Source organism: Triturus cristatus, chromosome 4_2, assembly GCF_964204655.1.
Source record: "Triturus cristatus chromosome 4_2, aTriCri1.1, whole genome shotgun sequence".
Classification (NCBI taxonomy): Eukaryota; Metazoa; Chordata; class Amphibia; order Caudata; family Salamandridae; genus Triturus; species Triturus cristatus.
In genome coordinates, this window is record NC_140586.1 from 670632919 (window position 1) to 670658188 (window position 25270).

At 46.6% G+C, this 25270-nt stretch overlaps 1 protein-coding gene across 1 annotated transcript in view; it reads left to right on the forward strand.

Annotated features, from left to right (window-relative positions):
* Positions 1–25270, forward strand: part of LOC146834879 (cytochrome P450 2J2-like) — a 334240-nt gene that overhangs the window by 250716 nt on the left and 58254 nt on the right. Inside the window, exon 7 of the mRNA XM_085602476.1 lies at positions 24653–24794. Within this exon, the coding sequence (XP_085458602.1) occupies positions 24653–24794 (142 nt within the window). The remainder of the gene's footprint in view (positions 1–24652; positions 24795–25270) is intronic.

The window sequence follows — 25270 nt, forward strand, 5'->3', positions numbered from 1 at the left end:
AGCTCATCCTCAATGGCTGGCCTGAGAACCGTTCACAAGTTCCAGATGTGGTCAAGGAATTCTGGGAGGGGAGGTACGAACTGTTGATATTGTCAGATGTGATACATCGAGGGAAGAGAGCTGTTCCTCCCAAGAATTTGAGAGACACCTGGCCCATGAGGGACACTTGGGTAGGAGCCTCACTAAAAACAAGGTCAGGAGCTGTTTCTGGTTCCCAAGGATGGACTCCATGATTGAACTCAAAGTCAAGGAATGCATTAGTTGCGCTAATAGTGACAAAAGCAAAGTTACACGCAATGCTCCCCTATCCCCTGTTGAGGTCCCGGAGGTTCCATGGAACAAATTAGCACTTGACATTATTGGTCCCATGGATGTCCTAGGTGCTCAAAAAAGGTTTATGTTCGTTCTAGTAGATTACACCTCACATTGGGTAAACTTTAAATTCACTTCACATACTACAACGAGCAACCTAATCTCATTTTTGAAGAATGTTTTTGTGTATGAGGGTATTCCGGCCACATTGATGACAGACAATGGGGTGCAGTTTACCTCTGAGACTATAAGTACATTATTGGGGGATCTAAACATAAAGCACGAGAAAACCGCTCTCTACTGCCCAAGAGCTAATGGGTTGGTAGAAAGGGCAAATCGGTTAATCAAAGAACACATTCAATTGGCCATCACCAGTGGGTTCAATGTGGAAGATTCCTTGAGAGAGTGTATCTGGGCACACCATACCGCTCCCAATCTCATCACAGGAGTGTCTCCCTTTGTGTGCTTGAGAGGTAGGGAACCCTGTACCAAAATGAACCCACACTGGTTGGGAGGGGGAAAAAAGGTAGTTCCTAATCAGGTGAAGAGCAAAGAGTTGATCTCTCAACATCAACGGAAGTACAAAGGTTGGTATGACCAGAGACATGGGGTCAAAGCACAGGACTACAAGGTTGGTACCACTGTGGTGGTTAAGAAGCCCACACATGTGCAACCGGGTTCAAGCAAGTACCAGGCACACCAACGGGTGGAAAAGTATGGAAGGAATGTGGTTCGCTTAGACAATGGACAGACTTGGAGTAAGGACAGAGTAGCGGTCTCATCTCAATCTTAATGAGCTGTTTTCTGTTGTTCCCCATATAAGGAGATGTGTTGTAATCTCTTACACTAAATGTTCTTAGTGGTACAGTCCGTGCCTCCCTTCCTGCCAGCCCTGTTGGTACGGCTGCGAAGAGAGCTCACAGTAGAATGTTGACAACTCTGTGTTCTATGCTAGGAGAGCGGATGACTATAATAAACGGAGTCTCTCTTACCTCTTGTCTGGTGACTCTTTACTTTAATTACAACAAATAGTCAATGAGTTCTCTGGCCCTATATATTATTCCAGGATCAGGTAGAGGAACTGGCGCTTTACTTTGTGAGCAAAGTAAAGCGCCAACATTATTTGCTGGGAGGGTAATCCTCTCAGTCTGGTGCTCACCCGTCACTCTCTGGTTCTGATGATTTGACTTTCACAGACCACCCCTTGGGCTATCACACATTGGACCCTTGGGATGCTTTGGCTCTGCCTTTATTTATGTCCCTGGCTCAATGCATAAGATTGGGCTCTCCTAAAGATCCCCTTCCCCCAGCTAAGCTGTGCCTTCTGGATCCAAACGTCATGTTTCCTTTGGTTAGACTCTTAAACTGCTCTTCACAGTAGGGTCTTATCCCTCAGTCCTTAAAGCATGCTATGGTCCTTCTCTCAATGAAAAAACCTAACTTGGATCCTTCTAACTGGTCCAGTTACAGACCTGTTTCTCTGCTTTCTATCCTTTCCAAAATGATAGAAAAACATGTCTACAAACAACTTTCTGCTTTTATGGAGTACAAAAATGTACTACATGATGCTCAAATTCAAGGTTTATAGCTGGGCACAGTACCGAGTCCACTCTCCTTGTGGTCACAGAACAACTCAGGCAGCTCCTTGATGAGGGTGATACGGCAGCCCAGGTTTTGCTTGATCTCAGCCTGCCTTCGATACTGTGTCCCATGATACACTTGTACTGAGACTGTTACAATTGGGGCTCCAGGGAACAGCTCTTGCAAGGATATCCTCTTTTTTTCGGTCTCCTCAGGCAGCTGTTCCCTCTCTGTCTGTCATAATTGGACCTCTGGGGTCCCTCAAGGTTCTGCTTTGAGCCCAGCACTTTCAACATCTCTGTTCATCCTCTGTCTAACCTGGTGAAACGCTGTGGTCTCATGATATTCTCTTACGTGGATGGTATTCAAATCATCCTCAACTTTTTTTTATATAGTCTTTATTAATTTTCACAAAAACAAATTAGACAGTAAAAATCCACCACAAGTGTGCAGTCCCGCAATGAAAATCATCTTCAACTTATCATCCGCTCAGGCCCACAACTCGGTGTACTTGAACTCACGTTTGGCTGAAGTCACCTCGTGGATGAATAATAATTCTCTGAAGCGGAATGGAAAGAAAACTGAGGTGTTGGTGCTTGGGAAGAACCCTTCTCTTTGGATACCACAGCATTGGCCATCTGCTTTGGGCGATATTCCTGCTCCTGGCCTGAAAGTCAAGAATCCTGGCTTTCTAGTTGACAACAAACTTTCTATGAAGCCTCAGGTGGCAAGGGTATGGGCAACATATTTTGCAACACTGAAAGGGCTACGAAAATGTATTTGAATTCTCCCGTTACATGCGTAAAGAAATTGTCACCCAGGCACTTATTCTGTCCCGATTAGATTATGCCAGCATTCTCTATTTGGCGGTTGATAAAGCTTCCATGCGACGCATGAAGGTGATGCAGAAATCGGCCGCTAGGTTGATTTCAGATTCCCCAGACACAAATCGGTTATGCTTATTCTCCACAAGCTTCATTGGCAGAGGGTGGAGACACTCCTCCAATTCAAGTCTCTGTGTTATGTCTTCATTGCAAGATAGCCCCCAACTTATTACTGGCCTGATAAAACTGTATCAGCCAGCTCGCTATCTACGCTCCAGTAACCATTCCCTGTGCACTATTCCCAAGATCAAACCTACTCGCATAGGAGGACGCTCATTTGCGTTCTTTGGCCCTAAGCACTGGAACACTCTACCAGAGTACCTGAGATTCTGTGCTTCATTGACCACCTTCTGCAGACAATTAAAGACCTGGCTGTTCTGAATCATTTGGGCCGGAGGAGCCTTATCTGTTGCAAAGCGCCGGGAAACCCGAGTGGGTAGCTTCCGCGCTATATAAACTTTTTAACATAACATATACATAAATACATACATGAATTCATACATTATATGAAAAGACAGTTCATCAGTTCATATTGTTGAATAGATGAAATCTGTATCTGACAAACATTGTATGTTAAACAAAATTGTATGCTTGGAACCTAGAGTCAACTTTATAAAAGCACAGTCTGCCTGTTGTTGTTCTAGTCTACAGATTTTAAAAAACGTATTTTGTCATGTTTTACTTGAATAGTACGAAATAATTATTATTGATATGGTGATTGTCTTTATTTGGCCATGGTATTTTAGTAGGACGATATTTATGGCCTCAGTATGGTGATATACATTTGTTTTACTTGCTACTGAAGTCAACTTGAAAAGGCCTTATTTTTATAGGTCCATCATTAGAAGAGGAAATATGGAAGGTTGTATTATTTTTTTAAGTGAAGAATCCACACAGGTTGCTGGAAGAAGCAAGAGAAATCATGTTTAATGGTGAAATCAAGGTGGTGGTGTGCCATGCTTTAAGATTCAGTGGGGAAAAAAATGTGAGAAGCTGGCCTGGTATATGATGTCCACTAATGTAAGTGAGCACCTTGCTCCAGTCCAGACAACCCTTATGGTGATTTGAGAGGTCTTCGACAACCTTTTGAAAGCTCTCGCTCTCTAAGCGGTAGCTGTGAAGAGCAGCCTTCAGGCTTAGTCTTGAAGTAGTGTAAAGCAGCTTGTTTTACCAGAATGCAATTTTATAGTATAGATTAAATACAAAAGAACCACACAAAGTATTTATAACAATATGTATTTATTATATAATACTCTCTAGTATGTTCTGGTATCTCCAACATGGAGATAAACACAATGCACAAAATACTTCAGAAAAGTAAGAGGGGGAGGGGGGGACCAAACCATATACTAAGAATTGGTATAAGAATCACGACTTGATCCAGGATACTGTCGAGAGGACGTAGAATCACCTGGGACTCAAGCAACCACCCAAGGTATGCAGATAGGGACCCCACAGAGAGCTTGTGCAGTGTGTAAACACGACCACGTGCTCCGTACAACTCTATGTGCAAGTCGCAGTTGGAATTTTAAAGATTAAGGACCCTTCCCAGTGGACCCTGAAGAAACCCTGCAAGACAGAAGGTTGGAGAGCCTCCCCACCTGTGAATACCCTAGTATCCACGTTACCTTCACCAGGGAAGGCGGGTGCATAAGGATGAAGTGGTGTCGGAAACTGCAGTCAAACCCAATGGAGGATTTCAGGAAAGTGGCGCAAGACCCACAGGCCGAAGGCACTGGAGTCACAGGAGGACCTCGGGCAGCTTACCATAGCAGCAGGCCACAGAGCACATGATGCGACGTGGCTGAAGATCTTGGAGGAAGAAGTTGCCAGAGGTTGGGGCTACTTGGAGCCCGATGCACTTGTTACAAAGTTGCCAACAAGCCTTTGCACTTCCAAAAGTACACGGTGCACAGGGGTTCAGTTACTGCAGCCCCCACAAGGGATACTGGCCTCAAACTCAGTGAGAGGACAACTCAGGCCTCAAGGGATGTAGCAAACCGCCACCTGTGTGACTGAACCCTTAGGAGTCCGCAGGAGGCCGGGATCAACAGACCGGTCAGCAGTGATGAGGTGCCTGTGAATGCAGGGAAGTGACTCCTTCACTTCAAGGGAGATTTCTTCGAGTGTCTTTGATGCTCCACAGGCCTTGGAGGGTTTCTGTACAAAACACGGACAAAGACAATGCAGCAGACAATCAGGGAGGCGAAGTTGGGCCCTTACAAAGTCCAGAGAGTCCAGACGGTCGAAGTTGAAGAGGTATTGGAATTGAATCTAGTCTCATGGCGAATCTAGGAACCCACCCTCCGGTAAGCCCTTAAGTACCCTAGGGAAAGGGTTGGGACAATTCAGGGGACGCTCCCATGGGAGGGTCTGGACAGGGGGCAGTCTACTCCCATGTCCTTTGTCCAGTTTCACACCAGAGCGGGAGCCAACGGCTCCCACGACTGTTTTGAACTGGACTATGCACAGGGACACCAAATGTGCCCTCATGCAGACTTTCTGGTACTGGCAAGCGCACCCACCCAGCCCTAATACACTAAATCCTGTCTGGGAGGTGATCACACCTCCCTGTGACAGGATGCCTATTGTTCAACCTTCCTCTGCTCTTGCTTGGCTCAGCAGCAGGAGGGCAGAAGTGTGTCTCTGGTCGGCAGCAACCATTTTGTTCTGTCTGGGTCAAGAAGGCTGGTACCGGGACCACTGAGAGCCTAACAGAGGGGTCTTCCAATGCAGGGAAGTATACCTCCCACACTGTTTATGTTGTGGGAGGTATGATTCAGACATGTTTGATACTAAACATGATAGGATTTGTTGCAGCCAGTTTTGAGATGGTCATTGAGTAATTACACGGTGCCCCTCTATATAGTATATGGCTGCTTCACTGACAACCCGAGATAATGGACTCTGTAGACTGCAGGGGTGTCTTGCTCATGTAGGGGCACCCTCTCACTTAGAACCAGTCACCCTGTCTTCAGGATTGTCAAGGCCTGCTATAGGGGTGACTTATAGGTTTTAAGTGCAGTGACCCTTAGATATAGTAAACCTATATCTTTAGTAAGTGGTGGAAGGACCAACTTACATTGGCTGCAATGGCAGGCCTGTTGTTCCATTTTGCATGGTCTCCGATGGGTGGCACAATACATGTTTCAGCCCATGGGAGGCCTCTGTGTTACCTATGCCCTGGGTACATGGGTACCATATACAAGGGACTGGCAAGGGTACCACAGTATCAAATCAGGGATGTACCTAGGTACAGAACACAACAGTTTAAGGTGAAAGCAGATAGGCTTGGGTCCTGATTAGCAGGATCCTAGTCAGACTAGTCAAAAAGAGCACTACATCAAGCAAATAGTGGGGGTAATGATAAGAAGCAGATCCTACTTTACTACACAATCCCCCCCAACCGTAAGGAGATAAGACTAACCTTACCCAGTTGCGTCTTCATTTTCTAAGTGAAAATATATAGAGAATCCCTCTGCATTGGCATGGTTACTCCCAGGTCTATGTATAGTCCATCCCCTGTAGGGAAATGGACCACCTCAAAGGTTTGGGGTTTTCACCCTTCATATGTTTTAGCCATAAGAGGAGCTTACGGTCTGTCTGAACAATGAAGTGAGTGCAAACAATTTTGGCCTCAACTTCTTTGGGGCCCAGACCACAGCAAAGGCCTCCCTCTCTATGGCTGACCAATGTTTCTCTCTGGGGGGGTCAACCTACTGCTAATAAAAGCTACTGGTTGATCCTGGCCCTCTGCATTAAGTTGTGACAACACAGCCCCTACCGCCAACTCAGATGCATCTGTTTGGACAATTAATTGCTTAGAGCAGTCAGGATGTTGCAGAATGGGAGGAGTGCACATGGCCTGCTTGAGATCATCAAATGCCTTCTCACAGCTAACTGTCCACTAAACTTTCTTTCTTAGAGATGAGATCATTCATGGTAGTCACTATGGATGCATATCCCTTTACAAATCTCCTGTAATACCCAGTCAGGCCCAAGAAAGCACTGACCTGAGTCTGGGTAGTTGGAGCCCCCCCATATCCATTATGGTCTGGATTTTCCTCTGAAGTGGTTGAACCTGGCCTCCAGCCACACGGTGGCCCAGGTACACAACCTTGCTCTGCCCTATCTGGCACTGTGTAGCCTTGATAGTGAGGCCTGCCTTCTGCAGAGCCTCCAAAACATTCTTCAGGTGGAGCAGGTGATCCTCCCAGGTGGTGCTAAAGACAGCTATATAATCAAGATAAATGCAAAAAGAACTATTGATGGACAGAATGCAGAACAATGTCATACATTCACCCCAGTACAGAGATCTGGGCCTAAATCCATTGTTTTTTGCTCACCATGCCATTCCAGTTTGGACCCAGCCATATGCAAATCAGTCTTGACCCTGTTCCCTATGGGAACACTCCAGCCCGATCTGCCAGACCAGGTCCTCCCTGGACAGGAAACAAGCACCCTAGGACCGGTTTCGGGGTTTCACCCCTCTTCAGCCAGGATAGCTTGATTCCAGTGGCATGGACAGCACAGGACTCGCGTCTGAGCATACCCGTCCCACTCCTGGTGACAAATGCAAAAAGAACTATTGATGGACAGAAAGCAGAACAATGTCATGCATTCACCCCAGTACAGAGATATGGGCCTAAATCCATCGTTTTTTTGCTCACCATGCCATTCCAGTTTGGACCCAGCCATGTGGAAATCAGTCTTGACCCTGTGCCCTATGGGAACAGTCCAGCCCGAACTGCCAGGCCAGGTCCTCCCTGGACAGGAAACAAGCATCCTAGGACCGGTTTCGGGGTTTCACACCTCTTCAGCCAGGATAGCTTGATTCCAGTGGCATGGAGAGCGTGGGACTCACGTCTGAGCATACACGTCCCACTCGGGGTGAAAAATGCAAAAAGAACTATTGATGGACAGAATGCAGAACAATGTCATACATTCACCCCAGTACATAGATCTGGGCCTAAATCCATTGTTTTTTTGCTCACCATGCTATTCCAGTTTGAACCCAGCCATATGCACATCAGTCTTGACCCTGTGCCCTATGGGAACAGTCCAGCCCAAACTGGCAGGCCAAGTCCTCCCTGGACAGGAAACAAGCATCCTAGGACCAGTTTCGGGGTTTCACCCCTCTTCAGCCAGGATAGCTTGATTCTAGTGGCATGGAGAGCACGGGACTCACGTCTGAGCATACTCGTCCCACTCGGGGTGACAAATGCAAAAAGAACTATTGATGGACAGAATGCAGAACAATGTCATACATACACCACAGTACAGAGATCTGGGCCTAAAACCATCGTTTTTTTGCTCACGATGCCATTCCAGTTTGGACCCAGCCATATGCAAATCAGTCTTGACCCTGTGCCCTATGGGAACAGTCCTCCCTGGACAGGAAACAAGCATCCTAGGAACGGTTTCGGTGTTTCACCCCTCTTCAGCCAGGATAGCTTGATTCCAGTGGCATGGAGAGCACGGGACTCACGTCTGAGCATACCCGTCCCACTCGGGGTGACAAATGCAAAAAGAACTATTGATGGACAGAATGCAGAACAATGTCATACATTCACCCCAGTACAGAGATTTGTGCCTAAATCCATCGTTTTTTTGCTCACCATGCCATTCCAGTTTGGACCCAGCCATATGCAAATCAGTCTTGACCCTGTCCCTTTGGGAACAGTCCTCCCTGGACAGGAAACAAGCATCCTAGGACCGGTTTCGGGGTTTCACCCCTCTTCAACGAGGATAGCTTGATTCCAGTGGCATGGAGAGCACGGTACTCACGTCTGAGCATACCCATCCCACTCGGGGTGACAAATGCAAAACGAACTATTGATGGACAGAATGCAAAACAATGTCATACATTCACCCCAGTACAGAGATCTGGGCCTAAATCCATCGTTTTTTTGCACACCATGACATTCCAGTTTGGACCCAGCCATATGCAAATCAGTCTTGACCCTGTGCCCTATGGGACCAGTCCAGCCCGAACTGCCAGGCCTGGTCCTCCCTGGACAGGAAACAAGCATCCTAGGACCGGTTTCGGGTTTTCACCCCTCTTCAGCCAGGATAGCTTGATTCCAGTGGCATGGAGAGCACAGGACTCACGTCTGAGCATACCCGTCCCACTCGGGGTGACAAATGCAAAAGGAACTATTGATGGACAGAATGTAGAACAATGTCATACATTCACCCCAGTACAGAGATCTCGGACTACAACCATCGTTTATTTGCTCACCATGCCATTCCAGTTTGGACCCAGCCATATGCAAATCAGTCTTGACCCTGTGCCCTATTGGAACAGTTCAGCCCGATCTGCCAGGCCAGGTCCTCCCTGGACAGGAAACAAGCATCCTAGGACCGGTTTCAGGGTTTCACCCCTCTTCAGCCAGGATAGCTTGATTCCAGTGGCATGGAGAGCACGGGACTCACGTCTGAGCATACCCGTCCCACTCGGGGTGACAAATGGAAAAAGAACTATCGATGGACAGAATGCAGAAAAATGTCATACATTCACCCCAGTACAGAGATCTGGACCTAAATCCTTCGTTTTTTTGCTCACCATGCCATTCCAGTTTGGACCCAGCTATATGCAAATCAGTCTTGACCCTATGCCCTACGGAAACAGTCCTCCCTGGACAGGAAACAAGCATCCTAGGACCGGTTTCGGGGTTTCACCCCTCTTCAGCCAGGATAGCTTGATTCCAGTGGCAAGGAGAGCACAGGACTCACGTCTGAGCATTCCCGTCCCACTGGGGGTGACAAATGCAAATAGAACTATTGATGGACAGAATGCAGAACAATGTCGTACATTCACCCCAGTACAGAGATCTGGGCCTAAATCCATTGTTTTTTTGCTCACCATGCCATTCCAGTTTGGACCCAGCCATATGCAAATCAGTCTTGACCCTGTGCCCTATGGGAACAGTCCAGCCCGGGCCAGGTCCTCCCTGGACAGGAAACAAGCATCCTAGGACCGATTTCGGGGTTTCACCCCTCTTCAGCCAGGATAGCTTGATTCCAGTGGCATGGAGAGCACGGAACTCACGTCTGAGCTTACCCGTCCCACTCGGGGTGACAAATGCAAAAAGAACTATTGATGGACAGAATGCAGAACAATGTCATAAATTCACCTCAGTACAGAGATCTGGGCCTAAATCCATGTTTTTTTGCTCACCATGCCATTCCAGTTTGGACCCAGCCATATGCACATCAGTCTTGACCCTGTGCCCTATGGGAAAAGTCCAGCCCGAACTGCCAGGCCAGGTCCACCCTAGACCGGAAACAAGCATCCTAGGACTGGTTTCGGGGTTTCACACCTCTTCAGCCAGGATAGCTTGATTCCAGTGGCATGGAGAGCATGGGACTCACGTCTGAGCATACCCGTCCCACTCGGGGTGAAAAATGCAAAAAGAACTATTGATGGACAGAATGCAGAACAATGTCATACATTCACCCCAGTACATAGATCTGGGCCTAAATCCATTGTTTTTTTGCTCACCATGCTATTCCAGTTTGAACCCAGCCATATGCACATCAGTCTTGACCCTGTGCCCTATGGGAACAGTCCAGCCCAAACTGGCAGGCCAGGTCCTCCCTGGACAGGAAACAAGCATCCTAGGACCAGTTTCGGGGTTTCACCCCTCTTCAGCCAGGATAGCTTGATTCCAGTGGCATGGAGAGCACGGGACTCACGTCTGAGCATACTCGTCCCACTCGGGGTGACAAATGCAAAAAGAACTATTGATGGACAGAATGCAGAACAATGTCATACATTCACCACAGTACAGAGATCTGGGCCTAAAACCATCGTTTTTTTGCTCACGATGCCATTCCAGTTTGGACCCAGCCATATGCAAATCAGTCTTGACCCTGTGCCCTATGGGAACAGTCCTCCCTGGACAGGAAACAAGCATCCTAGGAACGGTTTCGGTGTTTCACCCCTCTTCAGCCAGGATAGCTTGATTCCAGTGGCATGGAGAGCACGGGACTCACGTCTGAGCATACCCGTCCCACTCGGGGTGACAAATGCAAAAAGAACTATTGATGGACAGAATGCAGAACAATGTCATACATTCACCCCAGTACAGAGATTTGTGCCTAAATCCATCGTTTTTTTGCTCACCATGCCATTCCAGTTTGGACCCAGCCATATGCAAATCAGTCTTGACCCTGTGCCCTTTGGAAACAGTCCTCCCTGGACAGGAAACAAGCATCCTAGGACCGGTCTCGGGGTTTCACCCCTCTTCAGCGAGGATAGCTTGATTCCAGTGGCATGGAGAGCACGGTACTCACGTCTGAGCATACCCATCCCACTCGGGGTGACAAATGCAAAACGAACTATTGATGGACAGAATGCAAAACAATGTCATACATTCACCCCAGTACAGAGATCTGGGCCTAAATCCATCGTTTTTTTGCACACCATGACATTCCAGTTTGGACCCAGCCATATGCAAATCAGTCTTGACCCTGTGCCCTATGGGACCAGTCCAGCCCGAACTGCCAGGCCTGGTCCTCCCTGGACAGGAAACAAGCATCCTAGGACCGGTTTCGGGTTTTCACCCCTCTTCAGCCAGGATAGCTTGATTCCAGTGGCATGGAGAGCACAGGACTCACGTCTGAGCATACCCGTCCCACTCGGGGTGACAAATGCAAAAGGAACTATTGATGGACAGAATGTACAACAATGTCATACATTCACCCCAGTACAGAGATCTGGACCTAAATCCTTCGTTTTTTTTGCTCACCATGCCATTCCAGTTTGGACCCAGCCATATGCAAATCAGTCTTGACCCTATGCCCTACGGAAACAGTCCTCCCTGGACAGGAAACAAGCATCCTAGGACCGGTTTCGGGGTTTCACCCCTCTTCAGCCAGGATAGCTTGATTCCAGTGGCATGGAGAGCACAGGACTCACGTCTGAGCATTCCCGTCCCACTGGGGGTGACAAATGCAAATAGAACTATTGATGGACAGAATGCAGAACAATGTCATACATTCACCCCAATACAGAGATCTGGGCCTAAATCCATTGTTTTTTTGCTCACCATGCCATTCCAGTTTGGACCCAGCCATATGCAAATCAGTCTTGACCCTGTGCCCTATGGGAACAGTCCAGCCCGGGCCAGGTCCTCCCTGGACAGGAAACAAGCATCCTAGGACCGATTTCGGGCTTTCACCCCTCTTCAGCCAGGATAGCTTGATTCCAGTGGCATGGAGAGCACGGAACTCACGTCTGAGCTTACCCGTCCCACTCGGGGTGACAAATGCAAAAAGAACTATTGATGGACAGAATGCAGAACAATGTCATACATTCACCCCAGTACAGAGATCTCGGACTACATCCATCGTTTATTTGCTCACCATGCCATTCCAGTTTGGACCCAGCCATATGCAAATCAGTCTTGACCCTGTGCCCTATTGGAACAGTTCAGCCCGATCTGCCAGGCCAGGTCCTCCCTGGACAGGAAACAAGCATCCTAGGACCGGTTTCAGGGTTTCACCCCTCTTCAGCCAGGATAGCTTGATTCCAGTGGCATGGAGAGCACGGGACTCACGTCTGAGCATACCCGTCCCACTCGGGGTGACAAATGCAAAAAGAACTATTGATGGACAGGATGCAGAACAATGTCATACATTCACCCCAGTACAGAGATCTGGGCCTAAATTCATGTTTTTTTTGCTCACCATGCCATTCCAGTTTGGACCCAGCCATATGCACATCAGTCTTGACCTTGTGCCCTATGGGAACAGTCCAGCCCGAACTGCCAGGCCAGGTCCTCCCTGGACAGGAAACAAGCATCCTAGGACTGGTTTCGGGGTTTCACACCTCTTCAGCCAGGATAGCTCGATTCCAGTGGCATGGAGAGCCTGGGACTCACGTCTGAGCATACCCGTCCTACTCGGGGTGAAAAATGCAAAAAGAACTATTGATGGACAGAATGCAGAACAATGTCATACATGCACCCCAGTACATAGATCTGGGCCTAAATCCATTGTTTTTTTGCTCACCATGCCATTCCAGTTTGAACCCAGCCATATGCACATCAGTCTTGACCCTGTGCCCTATGGGAACAGTCCAGCCCAAACTGGCAGGCCAGGTCCTCCCTGGACAGGAAACCAGCATCCTAGGACCAGTATCGGGGTTTCACCCCTCTTCAGCCAGGATAGCTTGATTCCAGTGGCATGCAGAGCACGGGACTCACGTCTGAGCATACCCGTCCCACTCGGGGTGACAAATGCAAAAAGAACTACTGATGGACAGAATGCAGAACAATGTCATACATTCACCCTAGTACAGAGATCTGGGCCTAAATCCATCGTTTTTTTGCTCACCATGCCATTCCAGTTTGGACCCAGCCATATGCAAATCAGTTTTGACCCTGTGCCCTATGGGAACAGTCCAGCCCGAACTGCCAGGCCAGGTCCTCCCTGGATAGGAAACAAGCATCCTAGGACCGGTTTCGGGGTTTCACCCCTCTTCAGCAGAATAGCTTGATTCCAGTGGCATGGAGAGCACGGGACTCAGGTCTGAGCTTATCCGTCCCACTCGGGGTGACAAATGCAAAAAGAACTATTGATGGACAGAATGCAGAACAATGTCATACATTCACCCCAGTTCAGAGATCTGGGCCTAAATCCATTGTTTTTGTGCTCACCATGCCATTCCAGTTTGGACCCAGCCATATGCAAATCAGTCTTGACCCTTTGCCCTATGGGAACAGTCCTTCCTGGACAGGAAACAAGCATCCTAGGACCGGTTTCGGGGTTTCACCCCTCTTCAGCCAGGATAGCTTGATTCCAGTGGCATGGAGAGCACGGGACTCATGTCTGAGCATACCCGTCCCACTCGGGGTGACAAATGGAAAAAGAACTATCGATGGACAGAGTGCAGAACAATGTCATACATTCACCCCAGTACAGAGATCTGGACCTAAATCGTTCGTTTTTTTGCTCACCATGCCATTCCAGTTTGGACCCAGCCATATGCAAATCAGTCTTGACCCTGTGCCCTATGTGAACAGTCCAGCCCAAACTGCCAGGTCAGGTCCTCCATGGACAGGAATCAAGCATCCTAGGACCGGTTTCGGGGTTTCACCCCTCTTCAGCCAGGATAGCTTGATTCCAGTGGCATGGAGAGCACAGGACTTTCCACTATGTCTTGTTTGGGAGGTTTGAGAGGTAACTCCTATCCCTCCTTCACCAAACGCAAGGTACCCCTAACTGGATGCCCAAAGAGAAGTTCAAAAGGGCTGTAGCCAACCTCCTTCTGAGGAACCTATCTGTAGACAAAGAGAAGGTAGGGCAGAAGGACATTTTCGCCTAAGTTTTTCTGGGATACCCATGATCATGCCCTTTAGAGATTTGTTGAATCTTTCAACTAACCCATTGCATTGAGGATGGTAGGGTGTGTTGATTTTGTAATTCACACCACACTCCTTCCACATTGCAGTGATATAACTTGACATTAGGTTTGTACCTCTGTCAGTTAAAACCTCCTTAGGGAAGCCCACCCTGGAAAACATTCCCAAGAGGGCCCTTGCTACCACAAATAGCTGTAGTGGTCCTAAGGGGAATTGCTTCTGGGTACCTAGTGGCATGGTCCACCACCACTAGTATGTAACTGTGCCCAGATGCTGTAGGAGGGTCCATGGGACCAATGCTATCAATCCTAACCCTTTCAAAGAGAACTCCCACCACTGGAAGTGGGATCAGGGGGCCTTTGTGGTACCACCTGCCTTACCACTGGCTTGGCAAATGGCACATGAGCGACAAAACTCCTTTGTGTCCTCAGACATGTGAGGCCAGTAAAAGTAAGGGACAAGCCTGTCCCAAGTCTTACTTTGGCACAAGTGTCCTGCCAGGGCAATGTTGTGTGCTAGGGTGAGTAGGAAGCACCTAAATTTCGGGGGTATAACCAACCTGCTAGTGGCACCAGGCTTGGGGTTTCTTCCCTCTAAGTAAAGGAGTCCATCATCCCAGTAGATCCTGTGGGACGCACTGACATTCCCAGGAGCTTCAGCAGTAGCTTGCTGTCTGAGGGGTTCAAGAGAGGGAGTTCATCTGGGGAAGTTCCTTCACAGGGACTAAGATCATCTCCCTCAAGAGACTGATCCTCACTCTGAGTCTGGGGGGACACAGCCTTACCCCTCCTGCTCCTTCTCTTGGAATGCTCCTGGTCGAAGTTGAAGTGGTATTGGAATTGAATCTTGTCCCACGACAAATCTAGGGACCCACCCCAGGTAAGCCCTTAAGTACCCTGGGGAAAGGGTTGGGATGATTCAGGGGACCTTCCCAGTGGAGTGTCTGGAAAGAGAGGAGTTTTCACCCATGTCCTTTGTCCCGTTTCACGCCAGAGCAGGAGCCAACGTTTCCCATGACTGGTTTGAACTGGGCTATGCACAGTGACACCAAATGTGCCCCTCATGCAGACTTTCTGGTGCTGGCAAGCGTACCCACCCAGCCCTAATACACTAAATCTTTTCTGGGAGGTGAACATGCCTCCCTGTGACACGATGCCTATTGCTCTACCTTCCTCTGCTCGAGCTTAGCTCAGCAGCAGGAGGGCAGAAATGTGTATCTGGCCAGCAACATCCATTTTGTGCTGTCTGGGTCAAGAAGGCTGGTACTGGGAACACTGAGAGACTAACGGAGGCCTCTTCTAGTGCTTGGAATCATACCTTCCACACCGTTTATGGTGTGGGAGGTATGATTCCAACATGTTTGATACCAAACATGATTGGATTCGTTGCAGCCAGATTTGGGATGATAATCGCGTAATTACGCGGTGCACCTCTATATAGTATATCACTGCTTCACTGACAACCAAGGAGAATGGACTCCGTAGGCTTCAGGGGTGTCCTGCTCATGCATGGGCACCCTCTCACTTAGAACTTAGCAACCTGCCTTCAGGATTGTCATGACCTGCTATAGGGGTGACTTATAGGTTTTAAGTTCTGTGACCCTTAGATATAGTAAACCTTTATCTTAAGTAAGTGGTGCAAGCACCAACTTACACAGACTGCAATGCCAGGCCAGTAGTTCCATTTTGCATGGTCTCCCATGGGTGGCACACTACATGTTTCATCCCATGGGAGGTCTCTGAGGTACCTATGCCCTGGGTACATGGGCACCCTATACTAGGGACTGAAAAGGTACCCTAAGTATCCAATCTGAGATGTACCTAGGTACTGAACACAACAGTTTAGGGAGAAAGCAGATAGACTGTGGTCCTGATTAGCTGGATCCCAGTCAGACTAGTCAGAAACAGCACCACGTCAAGCAAAGTCGGGGTAACCATAAGCAGCATATCCTACTTTCCTACAGAAAGCTTGTGTAATATAAACTTTAAGGCCCCCACAGACCTTTATCTTCTATTGATTAAGATGGACGAGGGTGGGAAAGACTGATTTGCAGCTGTTATCACAGGGCCCATGAACTGTTTATTGCAGTTTGGTTCTTACAAACCTATCTGTATATTTTGTGATCATAATGTTTTTAATTATATCTTCGGACCCGGAATCCAAGAAAGGACACCAGTCAGAATTATTGTACGAATGAAACCTCAGAGTGAGAATATGCCATTGAAATCTTCCTAAAACGATTCATGATTAGTTGCAACTTCATCTTTGGATCACATACAAGACATTCTGCCTGAAAAATAAACAAGTTGAATTAGTGCACTGGGGCTACAGAGTCCCATTTCTTGAAGGAACCTTGGGGCCAATTTAGAATTACCTTCTCTACCAAACTGGAGGTCTGCCCGCCTCATTTAGAGATCGGCAGACTTTCATTATATTGATGGTGGAGACTACTCCAATCTCCGCCACCAACATAAACCTTTGACGACCTGGCAGAAAAAGGGCCTTTAAAGGTTCATCCATGTGCCTGCCCACCTGATTTAGAGTGGGCAAACACATGGCAAGTTTTCACTGTCCGTCACCGCAAAGTAAATCCCATGGCAAAGGGGGCATTGATATTTTTATTTACCAAAACAAAATCCAACTTGGTGTCTTTGTTTAGGGGGAAAAACTTTGTACGCTTGCCGTGCTACTCTGTTATGTTGAAGCAGCTGTCTGTCAAACTTACAATGCCATGACAGGAATCGTTGTTATGGCGGTTCCTGCCAATGCTAGAGGTGTCTGCTGGGTCAATGGACTTCTCAGAATATTGCAGATTCTGTCAGGGTGACAGAATAATTAAATTTGTTTCCCTTATGAGGTACACAGCCGTGTGTGCCTGATTTAGAGTTCAGTGGATAGCACGTCTTCCATATTACAAGTGCATTTGGATACACTGTACTTGTAATACGGCAGACAGGATATCCATCACATTTGTGATGGAGTAACCCGTCAATCGGACTCTAAATCATGCCCCATATTCATCTCGTCTTATGTGTAATGCAAATGAAGTTATTTCCATCCTTCATTCAGCTGTCAAACAACAATACCTTGTTGTGATGGCTGGTTTACTACAGGTTAGTTTAACTTACTATCTGTAATGATCATAGACATAAAAATATTCCTAGGCAAGTAACGTTTATAATGAGAAATAGTCTCTGAAAGTAGGCATACATAAAATTGCATGTTTTAGTGCTTCTCTAATTATTCCTGCCTAAATATTCTTTTTGAATTTATTGATTAGACTTGGAGAGAGCACAGGAGTGACTAGAAGGACAAGCCATGATCTTGTTGAAGAAGCACTGGGAGACACCGCTACATCCTTATACACAATCCTCACATGGACACATAGCAAGAGATGAGCAGTCAGAGCTGCACACATTATTCACTGCACTACTAACCTATGCTCTCCGGCATGTTAAAACTCCATGGAGATGAGATCCCTAATGTTTAGCCCTCAACCAGGAGTGTCCATTCCTGAATGAACAGGCCTGAAGTGTCCATTTCTGAGTGAACGGGCTCAGGGTCATTTGGAAGGGGAACATTTAAGCCCTAGGTTTAATTTTGACCAGGTTATGGGAAGGGAACACTGATTGTTCTAGGGTGGAGAAAGAAGGTGCACCTATATGCTGAGATAATACCATCTAATGTTAAACTTTTGCTCTTTTCTAATTTACATAAATCAAAATGTCTCAGCCCCACATGGGTAGGCAAAGCTTTTAAAATTCCTTTGAATCCCCAGCATACTCAGTTTTTTAATCTGCCAGCCGAGGGTAAAATTCGATTCTTGTCTGTTGCCATGGCGCTATTGAAAACAAGCATTTGCAATGCAATAGGTCTCACATTTGAGAGAGTGTAAGCTTTTGGCATTGGAAATGACAATGCCTTTTATTTATCTGTTTTGATAATTAGCACATAAATAAAAGGCATTGTCATTTACAATGCCAAAAGTTCAAACTCTTGTAAATGCAAGACCTATTGCATTTCAAAGAAGCGGCCGCCATAGTCCCAGGCTGCTTGGAAAGTGAAAGCACGCATGGCGCGCTGAATGTTGCAGGAAAGCATGTCGTGCCTGCAGTCGGAGAAACTCATTAAAGAAAATAGTGCTTACCGACTAAATAAGACATACAGTGTAACAACAGAAGTAAAAGGGCCAGTCCTCATGGGATGTTTCAAATTAAGACAAGACGGTACTTAGGAGGGACCAACAAGCCTATTAACGAATCAGAAGCCAGCATTTACAAAGGACAATGACACAAGCCAATGAAAAATATGGGTGGAGATTGGGCATCGCTTCAAGTCCATACTGAAAAACAGCATGCCTCGCAAAGCACAGCATGCGCTGCCCAGGACTCGACCTAAAAAATGAATGCAGACCTCTGTACTGGACAGTTTCCGCCCAACTTTTTTTTATCCTTCTCCCTCCAAAATTATGGAAAGTGCAAATATCTGCCTTTATTGAGAATCACTTCTCAATGCAGTCCACAAGAATCCAGGTGGCACATGGGGCCAAGGTGTTTTAATCTTTGCCCTTAAAACTCTCTGCCCGTAAAACTTTGTCTTGGCAACTTTAGTCCTCTTAGACCTCAGTCTCATTTATTTTGGCCTCTCACTCCATCCTCCTTAAGTGGCTTTGAAAGATACAGGTGCAAGACTTTGCCCTGGAAAGATCAGGTTGTTCCTCACAGACCACTCCCAGGTGGTCTTTCATTTCAGCAACATGTTACTTGCGTGGTGCCCCAGGGTTTGGCCCTTGATCCAACCCATTTAACACTCCAGCCAAGTTGATCCACTCTCTCAGACTGATTTCGTATACATATGCTGATGATTCCCAACCAAACATCGAGTAATTTGGTTATGGCACTCATATTTTCCAAAGATTATCTTATGTCTATCGTGCAGTGGATGACCACCAGCTTGTTGTGCCGTATCGCAGGTAAAAAAAAACACAAGTATTCTGATGGCTGCTTCTATCTGCAGATTTCTCAACTTTTGAATTTCCCCAGGTGTTGAGTGGATATGGAAATATTGCATAAGCCCTCCTGCGTCAGTAGGTGGGGTTGGGCTCCATCTCAACATTCGGTACTACCACAGAGATGACATTCTCAGAGGTGTATAGCACCACCCCAGCACCCAAACATCACTTCCATTTTTTCTGGATTCTTCGATGCAGATTCGGAACAACTCTCACTGCTGTATTTTCTGAGGAAAAGTTTGCTTTTGCAGTTCTAGGCAGGATGTCTCCACTTAAAAAGTCAGGCTTAAGCACTGTTATTCCTGTCATGGACAAATGACCATTTCAGTCCCTCACAAGGTCTGTCTGTGGCTTCTGTTTCATAAACACTATTTGAAGTTGTGCGACCCATGTGGCCTCATGCAGTCAAAAGCCATAAAGGAGTGGGAGGTGAAGCACTTTATAGCACTGGGCTTGGTGTCATTCACGCTCCTCGCCCCTCTCAAAGTCATCAAAGGAGAAGAGGAAGCACAAGGAGCAGCAGACAAAACTATTCCACACCCAGAAGTCATTCTCACTCCAGGGGTATTTCTCTATGTGGCTCCCCATCTCGAGCAACCATGTCTTCCTTTGAATCGAAACTGGTCCAGGTCACCCTGGCATCAGAGTTAGCTTCAGCCCCAGCACATAACCTCCCTCTGGTAAACCTGAAGGTTCCAGCACCCATCTGGCACAAGTCATGGTGTTTACTGAAGCCGTGTTGGTGCCCTTTCAAAGTGCCCAATTCATATCTGGTGTGCCTTAGGGCCTCCAACTGTAATACTGCTGGTAGTTAACCCTAGATTTTCTTCCCAGGGCACTCCAACAGGCCTTTCCAGAGCATTACCCGCACCCAAGACTCTGCTTGTTACCCCTTCATGGGGCTGATACTTATTCTCTCCCTAGCATCGGCTTTATAGCCTATCACAAATACAAAAGCAATTTCCAAGGATTCAGGAGGCAGGCATAGAGACTGGTAGAGGAAGAGTCCCAATCCAGCCACTTAACTTGGGATGAATATATCCAGTGCATGGATGTTATTTTTGGCATGCAAATGGACCATATGCAAATGCCGCAGATCATAGGCCATGATGATAACTGCAGGGAGGCAGCCAATTTGCTGCCCTCCACCAACGTAGATGAAGGAGAACTACCTGGCCCTCCAGATTGCAAGCAGCCTATATGCCTTATCAAGGATAGAATTTGAGTGCCCTTTGGGATCACTCTTTGAGGAAGTGGCATCATTATGACTGCAGTCATTAAAAAAGCCTCAGAGGTCCTAGAACGCCTCTACCCTTACGGAAAATTAAGGCTAAACTCCTGCCAAAGATCCTTCAATAGGTTGCTTCATTCTCTGAGCCTTTGTTCCCATTTAACAACATTTTGATGGAGCCTATTAAAAGTTGCATGAGCGAAACCATCTTTCACGCCAGTAGCTTGCAGACAGATTGCCTGTTGTCATCGGCGAGCCCCACGGATCCAAGCTTCCTGTCAGCTGACCCATTACTAGAGAGTACAGGCATCCTTCTGTACAAAACAGAAGCCAGGGTCTTTTTCCTATGCACCGCCAAACCAGGAATCTAGTACAAAAGGGTTCCTGGAGAAGAATGTTTTCTCCTCAAAGAATCTGCCTCGCAGATCCAAAAAGATGCAAGAATACAACCTGCGTGTTGGGGAGGTTTACCCAGGCCCTCTGTGAAATTGTACAGATGGTTGTGCCTATACCCCTGGATCACCTTATGGACTGCATCGCTGAAGTAGTTTATGATGGACAAGATGGAGCAAAAGATATCCTGATATCGTGGATCAGTAGCAAGGACCATGAACTATTCAGTGGCCATGAGAGATGCCATGTCTCTCTCCGCTCAACAGTTTTCTCAGATGATATCTAGGTGAACTTAATCGCCATGCTCTTTGGTGAGTCCTGTAACTTTGGCAAAAAATCTGACTCTGCCCTTGAATGTTTTAAACAAGGACAAGTCACTGCTTGTTCCCCACGGTTGGCTTCCTTTGCCCATCAGCTTCACAGGCAATGTTGGAACCATCACACCTAAGCAAGGGATATGCCTTTTCACCAGTGCCAACCCTCCCAGCCAGCCCAGCAACCCAACCAGTCCCAGCATAGGGACCGAGGTGGATCCAGAAGCCAACATATTCAGCAGTCCTCTTATTCCCTTTCCACCTCTTCCCCAGTACCCAGGAGCCATGCTTTAGTTTCCCTTTGGAAATGCGCTGTGGGAGGAAGGGCGTTACAACAAACAAATGATGGACGGAATGCTGACAATGCAGACATTCTCCCCCAGTCAAGAGATCTGGGATAAATCCATCATTCTTTTGCCCACTACGCCACCCCAGTTTAGACATGGCTATATGCAAATCAGTCTTGACCCTGTGCCTCATGGGAACAGTCCAGCCCGAACTGCCAAGCCATGTCTTCCCTGGACCAGAATCAAGCATCCTAGGACAGGTTTCTGGCTATCAGCCGTCATCAGCCAGGATAGCTTGACTCCAGTGGCGTAGTGAGCACGGGTCCCACGTCTGGGAATACCCGTCCCACTTAGGGCGAAAAGCGTTACAACAAACAAATGATGGACGGAATGCTGACAATGCAGACATTCTCCCCCAGTCAAGAGATCTGGGATAAATCCATTGTTCTTTTGCCCACTACGCCACCCCAGTTTAGACATGGCCATATGCAAATCAGTCTTGACCCTGTGCCTCACCATGTAGAGATCTGGAGTCCATTGGAATGGAACCCTAGGTCCTATAAATCATAAATATGAGTTATGCCCTTCCCTTCCAACAGTTTCTCCTTTCCATTTCCCCTAGCTTTTTTTACTCAGATAAATAAGCTTGCATTTTCCAGTGAGAAGTCATGGCTCGGTTGCAAAAATCGCGTGGAGCTAGTGCCGGCACAGGAGTTACTCCTGTTCATTTCTCAGGCCCAAAAAGGACGGCAAATGGCGTCCCATTCTACACCACAGGGTTTTGAATACATTTCTCCATAAGGAGAAATTCAAGATATTGTCCCATGCACATGTTCTTTTGGCTCTAATATAGATGATTGATGATGCCCCTTGACTTGAATGATGCATACATTCATGTTCTGATCCTCCAGTTGCACAGGATTGATCTGTGCTTTGTGGCAGGATCCACCCACTACCAATTTGCAGTCCCCATGTTTGGACTGACATCGACTCCCTGAACTGCCCCAATGTCATGGTGGTGGTTCTGGCACATCCTCAGAGGACTGGAATTCTAGCTTTTCTTGTACCTCAATGAGTGACTGTTTTCCTTAGCTAGTGTCAGACCATCTGAATACCACTGTGACCCTGCTGTTTTATTAGGGATTTACCATCCACCTACCAAAGCTTCATCTCACAGCATCTTCTTTTCACAGGGGCGATAAGAGACACAGCATCTCTCAGAGCCTTACATCCTTCACGGAGTGTTCATGACATTTGGTATACGATTCTAATGATTATGCAAAGAGGCCGGAGTCAAACCCTTACCGACTTTTGCCTTCTAGGTCTACTGACTTCTTGTAGCCTCCTGGTCCCTCACACACGCTTGTACATGTGACCCCTCAAGTAGTGCCTTCACCTGGAAGGGTTCTAAAATGGGGATGATCTGACAGACTAAATGAAGCTCACTGTGGAAATAGTGACGGATGTTCAACTGTGATCAGTGGGAAAGAATTTCAACCCTTATTTGCATCACCAGCAGTAGCCGTTGATGACGATGCCTTCAGTTTGGGCGGGGTGCTCATCTAAAGGTACAGGAGATCAGAGGACTTTGTTCTCCAGAGGAGCAGGGTTTTCATATCAACACGCCTGAACTGTAAGGTTTTGTGCCCTCCATTTTCCATTGTCTGTCCAGTCTCCAGACTCTTACACGCAACACAAATGGGAAATGTGTCAATAAACAGGGTGGTGTTGGCTCTTGTCATCTGTGTCGGGATTCTCTGAGACAGTGGACTTGGTCTCAGGCTCAACGAATCCTGCTAGTCGCCAACCATCTGGCTGGCACCCTAACTACAAGGACTGGTGACCTGAGTCGGCCTCAACTTGCTGACTGCGAGTAGCTATTGTATCCCGATGTGGTAGTGTCTGTCTTTCCCCGCTGTGACCCACTCTGGTGGACTTTTTTACCACTTGTGAAAATGCGCAGTGCCCACTGTTTTGTTCACGTTACAGGGAGACATGGGGATGCATTTAATCTGACAATGGGATTTTCTCTAAGCATTCCCTCCCATTCATAATATACAGGTTGGTTGATCTTGAATTCTCAAAAACACAGTGTCGATGTAGACACTGTTTATTTGTGCCTTCAGATATATTATTCCAGCCATCCATCACGTGTTTCACTACAGTAGGTGTTGTCCATTGAATTCATCTGGGCTAGGAAAACATACATATATTATATGAACTTGTATTGTTCTTTCGGTATTATCATCAGTAATCGCCTCACCTAAATGCATGAATCCAATCAAATAGGCCAATATTCCAGTGGAGTAATGTGAGATCAGTTTCAGATATCCATAAATAATAGCAAGAACCACTCCCAAGTGCTACAACATGCAGTGTTGTGATAGACGTGTCGCTGTGCATAAGAAGTACTGAAGTGATTAAGAAGCACCTGCTAGATAGGTTATATGCATGATTATATAAAAGTAAGATACTTAACAAAGCGTGTCTAAACAAAAGCAAAAAGTACCTTCAATTCTATGTTGGTGTATTTCGCAGTATGTCCCATTTCAGCATATCTAAAAGAGCATTGCTTTTTAGTTTGAAAGATTATGTTCACAAACATATTTCTATGTTTCAATCCCTTGAAGGTAAACTATAGACCAATCTATTTTTCTGTGTAGCCTTGACTCTGTAATGCTCTACTCCATTTGATGCCTCTCTGCCTGATTCAGAGACTACAGCTTGTCCAAAACACACTTCCACAAGACTTTTTCTTGACCCTTAGCAGGAGAATACCATATTTATTCTCACTTTGTCTTGCTTCATAAGGTTTATCATGCCAAACACCTTACTTATAAAGTGTTTTGCATCAACTACTGCTCCTACTGTAATAAGGGACCTGGCATTTTCTGTTGTCTTGTTAGGCACCACCCCTTTCAAAACCTCAGTTCCTTCACTCCCAATCGATTTCATATTCTTCACATTGGCAGGGCACACACTACAGATTGCACTTTCTTTTTCCTCACCACTTAGGCGTGGACTGATCTGCCTCAGAGCCCTGGAGCACCTCTCTTTTGTCACGTACCATAACCTGAGTTGCCTCTCTTGTGTTCGGGCCCAAACACCCTATTTACCGTGGGTAACACTGCTGCTTAGAAAATATGAAAATATGTCATAAATAGTAATCTCTTGTATGTGTTGTATGTCATTCATTATCAGCAATTCAAGGAGTTTCATATTTTAATACTTTGTTGGTTTCAACCGTTAAATGCTAATTTTTTTTTTCAGTTTAAAGATGATCCGACCTCATGTTTTGATGAAGAAAATTTGGTTCAATCTGTCTTTGATCTGTTCATAGCAGGAACTGAGTCAACTTCAGCCACTCTGCGATGGGCTATTCTCTACATGGCAAAGTACGCGGACATTCAAGGTAAGACAACTGTTTATAGCTGGTATGTGATTCACAAAATGTTCCTCATAAACAACTAGTGCATTAATTAAACTACCTGTGCCCCCAGTTTTTCCCATCGATTCAACAGGGGCAGTTTGTAATACTTCCTCTTACCGCTTCTGCTAAACTCCATAGCTGAATATTTGCTCAGCAATGCTTTTACCCAGAACATGGTGCTGTTACACAATGTGCCCCAGAACATGCATTGTTTTTTAGGCTGTATGCTTCAAACTGGCCTGAACAAGCATAGAACAAATTGCAAGCAGGTGCTGTACATTCTTCAGTCCCGGATATTGTGCTCCAGAGTGATGTGTGGAGGCCACCTTTATCTCCTGCACCACTAAAACATAGAGCAAAAGACAGTTTCAAATGACAGTAAATGTCCATGGTAGTGGTAAAGTTGCTCTTATCAAAACAGTGTCCCTACTCTAATACTGTGAGAATGTCATCCTTTT